The sequence below is a fragment of the Xiphophorus couchianus genome, chromosome 12, assembly GCF_001444195.1.
Source record: "Xiphophorus couchianus chromosome 12, X_couchianus-1.0, whole genome shotgun sequence".
NCBI lineage: Eukaryota > Metazoa > Chordata > Actinopteri > Cyprinodontiformes > Poeciliidae > Xiphophorus > Xiphophorus couchianus.
The window spans coordinates 26,324,826-26,335,510 of record NC_040239.1 but is presented as its reverse complement, the minus strand read 5'-3'; the positions used below and the strand labels follow the sequence as shown (position 1 = coordinate 26,335,510).

The 10,685-nt window shown below is 40.1% G+C and overlaps 2 protein-coding genes across 4 annotated transcripts; one reads left to right on the top strand and one right to left on the bottom strand.

The window, feature by feature from the left end:
* The first annotated feature begins 59 nt into the window (after positions 1-59).
* idua (alpha-L-iduronidase) lies at positions 60-6,941 on the top strand. The gene is made up of 14 exons (XM_028033809.1): positions 60-363; positions 1,437-1,577; positions 1,713-1,795; positions 1,886-1,993; positions 2,373-2,468; positions 2,624-2,826; positions 3,769-3,948; positions 4,062-4,278; positions 5,059-5,268; positions 5,341-5,462; positions 5,587-5,712; positions 6,194-6,270; positions 6,399-6,499; positions 6,615-6,941. Exons 1-14 carry the CDS (start codon positions 104-106, stop codon positions 6,713-6,715), a joined length of 2,025 nt encoding a protein of 674 aa, XP_027889610.1. The 5' UTR covers positions 60-103; the 3' UTR covers positions 6,716-6,941.
* LOC114154580 (purpurin-like) lies at positions 6,918-10,432 on the bottom strand. 3 transcript variants are annotated; one of them, XM_028033811.1, is made up of 4 exons: positions 8,135-10,432; positions 7,594-7,942; positions 7,302-7,514; positions 6,918-7,216 (listed from the first exon to the last, which is right to left on the bottom strand). In XM_028033811.1, exons 1-4 carry the CDS (start codon positions 8,246-8,248, stop codon positions 7,206-7,208), a joined length of 687 nt encoding a protein of 228 aa, XP_027889612.1. In that variant the 5' UTR covers positions 8,249-10,432; the 3' UTR covers positions 6,918-7,205. The 3 variants fall into 3 exon arrangements, with proteins under 3 accessions (XP_027889612.1, XP_027889613.1, XP_027889611.1); XM_028033812.1 differs by having other exon boundaries at positions 6,918-7,514; positions 7,594-7,706; positions 7,806-7,942; XM_028033810.1 differs by having other exon boundaries at positions 6,918-7,514; positions 8,135-8,249; positions 8,392-10,432.
* Between the last annotated feature and the right edge of the window lie 253 nt (positions 10,433-10,685).

Sequence of the window (10,685 nt, the reverse complement as noted above, 5' to 3'; positions counted from 1 at the left end):
TTCACTTTCACCTTCACTGAAGACTACATTTACGTCGCGTTATATACGTCACCGTGTTCATGTGACCTGCTCACGGTTATCTGCTTCCTGGTTGGTTTGTTGCATGTTAGCTTGTTGTTCACCAGCAACAGCTCAGTGTTGGAGCTTGTACTACAAAAAACATGCTGAGAAAGAGGATAGACCGACAGTTTTGTCACTTTACGGGAGACATGTAAACGAACACGAGTTCATTATGTGGAGGAGTTTGCCTTTTTTTGCTTTATTTTGGTGCTTCTGTGAAACTTCTGGCGCTTATATCATCACAGTTGACGCGAAGCGACCAGAAAGAGAGCTCAGGCCATTCTGGAGAAGCACTGGCTTCTGGTAGGTCGCTTTTTTCTTTCAAAGCGATATTTTTATTGAATTTTCCTCTTAAGCTAAAATCACCACCCTTGGTTTTGCAAACCGCTGTCATGCGCATGCGCAAAAAAAAAGTAAACCAAACACGTGACGCAGTGATTCAACTTGAAAACAGGTTGAACTAAACATAATTTATGAAACCTTTGATCAAGTTTCTGTAAAAATTCAAACAAAGACACATTTTGGCTTGAAATCATGTCACGTGGGCCTGTAAGTAAAAACTACGTATCAAAGTTGGACAGAGTTATTCTAAATCAGTGTCGGCCTAGTTGAAGCACAACTTCAGCTTTGTGACAACTTTATTCAGTTTCTGAAAATTGAATTTAAAAAAGTTTATTATAGCTTTACGCTTAATTTTTTGAAGGTAAACATATAAACGCGGATTCATCTGTGCTGCTCAAACAGACATAATTATTTCACACTGAATGCATATCGATTGAGATTCAGAAACCTCTTTAAGATTGCATATATATCAATCCCAAGATTTTCCTTGGGATTGAGTCCAGACGGATGACGGCTCTCCAGGTTTGAGAAGTCAAACATAATTTATTGGACATTTGACTGTGAGTAATAATAGAGATAATCATTCAATCTTCACAGCTCAGATCTATAAGATATCTGCCCATTTGTTATCTCTTGGTGAAAACCTCCTGATCCAATTCCTTAAGACTCTATATGCACCTTGCTTTTAACATAAGACCATGATGGAAACATTTATGGTGCATTTGTACAGTGAGTCCAAGCTGTGCATTAATCTAAACTCACAGATTCTTATAAAATATGTGATTAAAAACAATTCAATTTGGTAAAACTCTAAAATAACTTTTTTTTTCACTACTTTAGAAGAGACCCATCTGCTATTGTTCAGTTCCAACCTGCATTCTACGTTTATAATTTGCTTCCAATAAGCAAAATATATTTAGAATATTGTGTAATATTCTAAAGGGAAGTTATGTCTGCAAAGTATGAACAAATGACTCAAGACTTCACCACAGAACTGTATAAATGTCATAATTTTAAAACTTTTTCTCCTGCAGTCCTCCACTTCCTCACACCCAGGCTGACCAGTTTGACCTGAGCACTGACCAGCGGCTGAATTTGGCCTATGTGGGCTCGGTCCCACACGGAGGGATCCAGCAGGTTAGGATCCATTGGTTGCTGGAGCTGGTCACTTTACAGTAAGTCAACTAGCAAGCAAAAATATGCTGATGTACAAAATGTGGTTAATTATACACCGTGATTCATATTAGAGAAAGCATACCTACTGCCATATTAAAACAAGTGGGATTTTTTTTTTAAATTCATTTTTGTAGACATGCTGGAGGAAAACCTCAGTATAACTTCACTAAACTGGATGAGCTGATAGAACTGCTGTCAGATAATGGGCTCCAACCAGGTACTGTGCTAAAAACACACTGCCTTTGTTGTTGATAAATATCATCTTCATTGTGATGTTATTTTGATAAATTGTTTTGATATATTTCAGGTTTTGAATTGATGGGCAGCGTCTCAAACTACTTCACTGACCTGGAGGATAAAGCTCAAGTGATTGAATGGAGAAATCTGGTTTATCTCATAGCCAAGCGATACATTGGTGAGTTTTTGTTTACTAATTAAGCTGTTTTACCTCAATGCTACCAGTCAAATGTCCAATAAAATATTAAAATGGAAGAATAAAGGTTGAAACGTATAGGAACATTTAAAAAAAGTAACCATGGTTCACTGTTTGAGAGTGATATATTGAGGACCTCCAAGTCGCCGTAGCAACAATTAGATGCCATTTACATACCAGCTAATTGAGAGTGATCTCCTATTATGGTTAAAATAAACATGTTGCTAAACTCTTCTGGGACTCTGTAACATTAATCTCAACTGGTTTATAGAAAATTATGTCTTTTTTTTTTTTGTAAAATCATAAATTCTATAAAATCTGATTCTATCTAAAAAATATTGTTGCTCATTTTAAATTCCAGACAAATACGGCGCAGGAAGAGTTTCTCAGTGGAACTTTGAAACGTGGAACGAACCCAATAATCATGACTTTGATAATGTCACCATGTCCATTCAAGGTAAACCCCAGAACGCGTACATAACTCCATGCTATTTGTGTTGCACTGGAATTTGACTGCTCACAACGGAGAAACGCAGTCGCCAACAGACATTACTGATGAAGAATTTATATCAGGCCTCACTCCAGATCTCTGTTTCATCCACATACCTTCAGGGTTTCTAAATTACTACGATGCGTGTTCAGAGGGGCTGCGCGCTGCCAGCCCGCTCCTGAGGTTCGGTGGTCCCGGAGACTCTTGTCATTCTCCCCCCCGCTCTCCGTACTGCTGGGCCATGCTGCAGCACTGCTACAACGGCACCAATTACTTCACCGGAGAGACGGGTGTCAGGATCGACTACATAGCCCTGCACAAGAAGGCGGGTCGCACAGTCTCTTTTATGAATGCATGCTGTTGGATCAGAGTTTAGCATATGATCAAAATGTTAATCAAAGGGGCGACGCATGGCGCAGTGGCTAGAGTGGGAACCCCTGTCCTTGGTTCCTCTGACGCATGTCTTTCCTCCCCTTCCTGTCTGATTGCTATCAGATGAAGGCCACTTGTGCTGAAAAAAATATTTAAAGAAAAAACCTTATTGAAGTATTTTAAGTGAAACTCATGAAATGACTCATTGCACACACAGTGGCTTATTTCCGCTGTTTGTTTCTGTTTATTTTAATGATCATGACTTAAAGCTTAGCACAAAACTAAACTGCCCACTCTCAACAATCTGACTCTTTCTTCCTCAAACTCTTGAAAGGGCTTTGTTTCACTATCTTTCTAAGGCTGCAGATGCCCCTGTTACTTCTGCACCTTTTTCAGTCAAACTTTGTTCTTTTACTCAATTTTCTATCAATATCCTTCGATACAGCAGTCTTTGAGCAGCTAGTTTTGTGGCTTAAAGACTAAACATGATTCTCTTTAAGAACACAAAACTGTTCTCTCTTTCCCAGGGATGCCAGGTTCAACCCACAAATTTACAATATTTTTTATAATCATCATTATTATTCGCACCCTCACGTTATTATAAAGGCCATAACAAAACATAGCACTTATGTTTTTTAAAATGTTTTATTATCGGTACTATGTGATATTTTTTATTTTTTAAGGAGCTGAATTTGGGAAAAGGCATAAGAATTTAGATGAAAAGAATTAAACATTTGAAATTGATCAGTTTGTGTGTAATGAATCAATGTAATTATGGCAAAATAGTACTTTTTGAATTAAATCAGTGGAATAATTATATTTGTTAATAGTATTTTTATGAATTGAGATAAAGCTGTGGTATAGAAAAAGGTGACTCTCTGTTTCCGTCTCCCAGGGGGGGGGTTTCTCTTTGCCCATTCTCCAGCAGGAGCTCCAGACAGTAGGGGAAATCCAGAAACGCTTCCCCAGCTTCCGCAGCGTCCCTGTCTACAACGACGAGGCCGACCCTCTGGTGGGATGGTCCAAACCTCAGGACTGGAGGGCTGACGTGACCTACGCTGCAATGGTGGTAAAAGTAAGGCAAAAATAACCCCAAAAAAACAATGTAAGTGCAGACAAAATAAGTAATAATTCATCACTTACTCGGATTCCATCTGTCATCTCTTCTTCTTCTTCTTCTCCAATCAGATAATAAAGCAGCACCAGGATCTGCTTCTGGCTAGCCCCAATAACACCATCAACTACACCCTTCTGAGCAACGACAACGCCTTTCTGAGTTACCACCCGCACCCGTTCACTCAGCGCACGCTGACCGCTCGTTTCCAGGTCAACAACACCCGGCCGCCTCATGTCCAGCTCATCCGGAAGCCCGTCCTCACCGTCATGGGCCTGCTGGCTCTGCTAGGTGACGTTCTCAAAAGTCAGGGTGTCTGTACATCATTTAAGACTTAGATTTGTGTATCTAAAATTAAGACCTTAAAATGTTTTAAATTCATTAAAGAAAATGTAAGTTGGCCTTAAATACAGTAATCACAGGTCTTACATTTTGTTGTGATGGGACTATTTAATCTTTTATATTCTATATAGGTTTTTTATTACAGGACTTTTCTATAGGCAAACGTTTGAGTCGCACACAGACATCTTCTCACACTGCATCCAGTGTCTTGAGGCGGTTAAGGCTACCGGTGGCGAACTTCTAGTACTTGCTACCTAGCTTTTTTTGTGTCATCATGGGTAGTTGTAAATTTACTGGCAGTTCTCCACTGACTCGCTTCTGTCGCCGACCCATACCACATATATTTTGTTCAAAAAAACTTGACGCTATATGGGTTAAGACTATACAGTGTGAGAAGCTCAAAACTGCTCCCAAGAGTTACAAAAAGACCCCAGACATATCATAAATTTGGTACTCTTAAAAAAAAAAAAAAAGCACTTTTTGTTGTTGTTGTACGTTTCTGTGGTGATTGTGACATAGAGCTTAAATTTTATTCATAACAGTTTTTAAATAGTCTCATACAGTATTAAACTTGAGTTGGTGACACCTGCAGAAACACCAAAATCATTGAATCTTTAAAAATTTTGCCTCAGAAGAACAGTGTGATTCAGGAACGGTGATTTTTTAAAACATTTTTTTATGTCATGCATGCGGCTAATATTGAACTCCTGCACGTCATTCCTCTATAAGGAGAAACACAAGTCCTGGCTCAGGTTTTAAACTCTGGACGTCAAGAAAACAGCACCGTGGGCGTTCTCGCCAGCACCCACAGACCTTTGATCCATGGCGGGTCCGACAGCTGGCAGGCGGCGGTCCTGGTCTACAACAGCGACGACAACAGCACTTCCCAACGCATCGATGATGTTGCAGTCGAGCTGAAAGGACTAGCTGAGCAGAAGGGTAAGCTTTTGACAAAATCCTGCAGCTTAGATAGAATGTTTTAGTCCAGCTCAGTATCTGTTTGTTATCCAGGTCTGCTGTACGTCACCTACTACATGGACAATAACGTTACCAACCCACAGCAGCTGTGGCAGAGCATGGGCAGCCCTGACTTCCCCACCGCGCAACAGTTCAGACAGCTCAGGAGTGTGGAGGTAATTATTTCTAAATAAAGCCATCTAAACAAGGTTTTAATTCTGGATGGAAAAAAATTCTGCCGATTATGGCCATAATTTTTAATCTGCAGCTTCTGACCCACTGATGATGTGTCACTGTTAGGACCCCCGGACCGACGGACCTCAGAAACTTCCTCCTGGCGACACTCTGACTCTAAAAGCCAAACTGTCTCTTCCCTCCGTCCTCCTAGTCCATGTTTGTGCCCGGCCTGAGGTCGGACCAGACCAGGTTGGAAAAAGTTTAAGGCTTTGTTACTAACAGGCTGCAGTAATTACACACGCTTGTTCATTCTTATGTGCTTACAGGGCCTTGGAGTCATATCCTTTGAACTTTTTTTTTTTTTACATTGTGTTACATTTACTAAAAACAATCTAATCGGTCAGAATTTAGTGTAATAAATCAAAACAAAGTAATCCTTAATTAAGACCTTGATCGAGAAGGTTTCTAACTTTTTTTTCCGAAAACAAATCTGAAAGGTTTGACATAAATTTGTATTCATACCCCGTTATTGTAACAGCTCTAAACAAAATCTAGTTCAACCTCTTGCCTTCAGAAGTGAGTTGATTAGAAATGGAGACCATCAGCACGGAGTCTGTGTTTGTACCATGACAAAATGTGTTATTAATATGAATATTTTATGGCGTTGCAGCCAAATAAGTTTTAGTTAGCACTCTGTTTTCTACCACAAGCTGTGTTTTGTCTTTGTCAGGTCAATGGTTTACGCTTCATCGGGATCACCAAAGGCCAAGTCCTCGTTATCTGGTCAGATCACTGTGTTGGTTCAAAGTAAGAGCAATGGCTAATATTTCTTTGAGTTTGACTATTTTATTCAAGGAAAATGGATTAAATGAGTCACTGTAGTGTCCTTTCAAAGGTTAGGTGATAGCCTTCACTTCTGACTCCATGTTTTGTAGATGCATCAAGACGTTTGAAGTAGAATTTTCTACGGACCAGAAGGAATTCAGTCGGGTTAATGCTCAGGACACCATTTTTACTTCTTACGTCTACTCACCAGGTAGACATGTTTTCCCCTCTCCTTTTTTTCTGTTCTTTTTGGGGATGTAAATTCTGATCTTCACTGCAGCCTCAGAGCTGGTAATTATATTTTATCCATTATGTTTGTGTTGCAGTGGACCAGAAGGTTGGGGGTCTGTACCGAGTTCGAGCTGTGGACTACTGGGGCCGGGCCGGGCCCTACTCTCTGCCGGAGAGGTTTTCAGACGGGGAGTAAACAGTAGCACATTTTAGAGACATTTAGTCTGCTGATTCCCATGTGTGGCTTGTTGAGTGAAATCACACCTCAGACGACGTTACAGACGCATCCCACTCCTTTACGAACGTAAAAAAACTCACGTATTGAATTATTGCTATTTTATATGAACTTGTTCACATGAAGATTTTTACAAAAACAAAAGACAAACTACTTTTTTTAAAAATAAAATTTATTGTCAGCAGCACAGAACAATTCACATCAGATGTTACCCGTCAGCAAGTTACAATAACATTCTTTGAGAAAATCATGCTATTTATTGGATTTTGCTTTGAACTATCTTGGAAGTGTGTTGTAGCGTTTTATGGAGTGCGGGATTCATCAGACAACTAAGATGAGAGTGTAGTATTGCACGGTTCCCCTGTGAAGAGTTGCATCTTCATCCTGGGCATTTTAGTCGGTCCAGATCGACAAAGTGCAATCAGTCGTCCACCGTCAGCCTGGAAGCTGTTTAACATGCCCCTGTTGAAGAGAGACAAATGCCTTTTAAGTTTAAATGCTCTCTATAGCCTTTATATTGCAAGTCAAATGCGTGCTTGTTGCGTACCCGACTGCAGCACGGGCTGGAACTGTCCGGCCATGCAGATTTCCTCCTGCTTCTGCCGGACGACCCTCTGGATGGCTGGGGGAAGGCCGCGAGGGTTGCGGGAGAAGACCAGCGCGTAGCCGTCCTCGCAGCTTCCGTCCTCCTTAAGGGTGCGGCAGGCATATGTGATGGCGTAGTTGTCGTAGTCTGTGTCGATGATCCAGTAGTTGTCACCTAGCGAAGCAGAGAGACATGTTTGTCTTGACTAAACTGAGATAGAGGAGGATGAAACATGCAGCTCTCGTAGGCTTACCGCCGCTGGACAGGTAGCTGGCCAACCCTTGGTAGTTCATGAACATCTTGCCTGGTGTGTTGGGGTCAGGTACTGAGTACTGAGCAGCCATGTCTGCACAGACAACCCAGAACCTGAAGATGGGAGAGAGTAAGAACATTGCAGCTGAAATGCTGGGAGCTGTGTATTGTACAGATTTCAGTCTAGTAAGTTTAAAAAAAAGAAAAACCAACCCAAAGAGAGTGACTCTGCCTCTGGAGGAGGCCACCATGGCACCGTCGTCCGCAACAGTGTACTCAGCAGAGATGTTGTCCTGCAGGAACAAACCCTCAGGGTCTTTCTTCTGCAGGGCGTACCATTTACCTGCATACTGCCAAGGAAAAAAGATAAACAGATGCATTAACAGATATTTCATCAGATTAGTGTGGCTTTACACAGAGTGTACAGCGGAATTAGCAAAATGCAAAATAAATTTAAAAAAATGTCACACTCTATGCTGATGATATTGTTCGTTATAAGGAGAATGCTATTCTGGAAGTGGAAATAGAAGTTATGTACTCACCCTTTGGGGATCAAAGTCTTGTTTAACTGTGAATCTGTCCACCACACAAGAGGCCAGGCTCTGCTCCACACAGGCCAGGAAAAGCATCACCAACCCCAAGAGCTGGAAGTCCATTCTAAGTCAAGCCAAGAAAGAAACCTAGTTGCCTTTCGCTTTTGAAATCTCCGCATATGGCTTAAATGTAGGACAAATTTATAGAAACCGATAGGAGGTTTCTATAAACCTCTTATTGGTCCCTGAAGGCATCATTTCCTTACCTGAGGTGCAGAGGAAATCCACAGGAAGATTGCAGTTCAGAGATGTGTTGCCGTGTTTTAGCTGTGCCGAGAAGCCTGTGAGCGAGCCTTTTATACCGGAGCCACAGACGGGCTGTCTGAGTATTCTCACTTCTTCAGCCTAAATGTAGATTTTAAATCTAGCATTAATCCAGTTATAGAAATCCCTGCCTGTAAGCTGATGAGCCTTCACGTTCAGGAGCATGCAGGCTTTATGTAATTTTTTTTTTTTTTTTTGCCAGGCTGCAGTTGATTATGGCGGATGCAAAGGAAGATTAAACTTGTTTGAACCCTGAGTCACGCTGCAAAGGTTCTGTGGTATTTTATGTGCAATATAATGAAATTAAAGATGCTTTTGCAATGTTGGACATTTTGTAATGTCCTTAAAACAAATATATTTTTCAGGAAATTATTTTCACGTTTTATATTTACAAGTTGCTACGTCCAGCAACTTTAATATTAGGCTTGCAAATGTATGTTTTTGTATTTCTTTAGCCATAAAGGGGGAGAATGAGATGGCCACCGTGGAAACCAGCTATGAGTAATGTGTTATGTCAGTAGAGGTTCAGGTGTTTTCGTCTTCAGTCAGCTTGTCTGTAAATGCTGCCAGGTCTAATCCTAGGCTGAACGTCTGCTGCACAGAACAAATGCATTTAATAAGGATAATGCCTATACATAAGCAAAGGATCTGTGAATTCAACGATGTTGCTGTAAATTAAGCTGCAGACATGAAAGTATTTTTCTTTTTAAAAAAATCTTGGGTTTTCTGATTTGTGTAGAACCACAAACTGTGAGCAGAATATCGTGGTATTAGTTTGTTTCACCTGTCAAGTCAAAACATCTGCGCTTTGAGTAGCTGCACTAAATTTAAATCCAACTAAATCTGAAACCACAGCAGCTGCTTGGCTCAGTTAACTAATCTGAAAACTGTAGATTTATCAACAATCTCTTGAAGAGGCGGCTTTCCTTAGCCACAGGTGACGCCGGGTTAAACTGTTTATGGGGTCAGGTCTGGTGTGTGGGTGCAGGACAAAGTTGTGCAACAACAAGATGTAAAAATACACGTTGCGCATTTAAATTAACTCCTCACACCTCCATGGCAGATGAAGATTGACGCGATCTATGATAAAACCGAAGGCTTGGTGACCTTATTACAGGCTTGTAGTTTCTAAATTAGAAATTCTGATTTAAAACGGTGACATATTAAATCATTTAAATTGGTGGTTTTCAGGACTAAACTTATAGTTTCTCAATGTTTTTGGTTCTTCGTGTGAGGATTCAGAGTTTACTCAGGCTTTTAGAGAATATAAAGATAAGTTCTTTTAAAGAAATCAACATATTTTAACCAATCACCTTGGAGGTATAAAATATATAAAATCAGGCAAACATCTGAATATATAACTGTGTGAAATGATAAAAATACAAGGCAGAATGTTTCATTCTGCAGAGATGATTCATACACCTTTAGCTGCTAGAAATTGTTTAGGAAAAAGTTAGTTAATCAGCAAGCATTTTGCTTGGATAAGAAAATAAAATAAAACCTATGGGGTTTCATTAAATGTGCATAATATTAAAACCATAATAATCAACCACCTTTAATACATTAATTACTGATCATCTCTAACTCTGAAAAAACAACAAGGAGCAAAGCCATGTATTTATTTTTTTAATACATTTAAAGAACAAAATTATTTATGATGCTGTACAGAGCCAGAGATCTAAAAGGTGTTCAAGTAAATGTACCAACAATAAACTGAATAGTTATGAGGGAGGAAAAAAAATATACATTTTATATTTTATGTCCTGTATTTATGAAATTTCTTCAATTCAAATGTCAACATAAATTTCTGAGTGTAGGTGCATTTGAAGTTATTTCTTCTCATGTAACTAAATTACAGTTTCTGGGAAACTGGAGGAGGGGAGTTGTTTTCATTGCGACAGTGAACCAGCGTGGCCTGACTTTGCCACCGTTACTCCAGGAAGAGGTTGGAAAGTGCACAAGGATGTCTCCAAAGGACAGTCCAGAGCTTTACTTCAGGATGGTGTCTTCATTAGCTGTGAGGTGGAGGGTAAGAATGTAAAGAATCATGCAACAATATTTGGATTATGGACTTGATTTGTATATGAATAAGAGTGAAGATGTTACCTTCTGCTAACTGCTTGGCAATCTTCTCCTGCTCCTCTCGAGCTTTCTTCTCCTCCTCCTCAATCCTCCTTTCCTCGGCTGCAATAGGCTTCAGATAATCTGAGGAGGGTGAAGTCAGAGTTGCAAACTA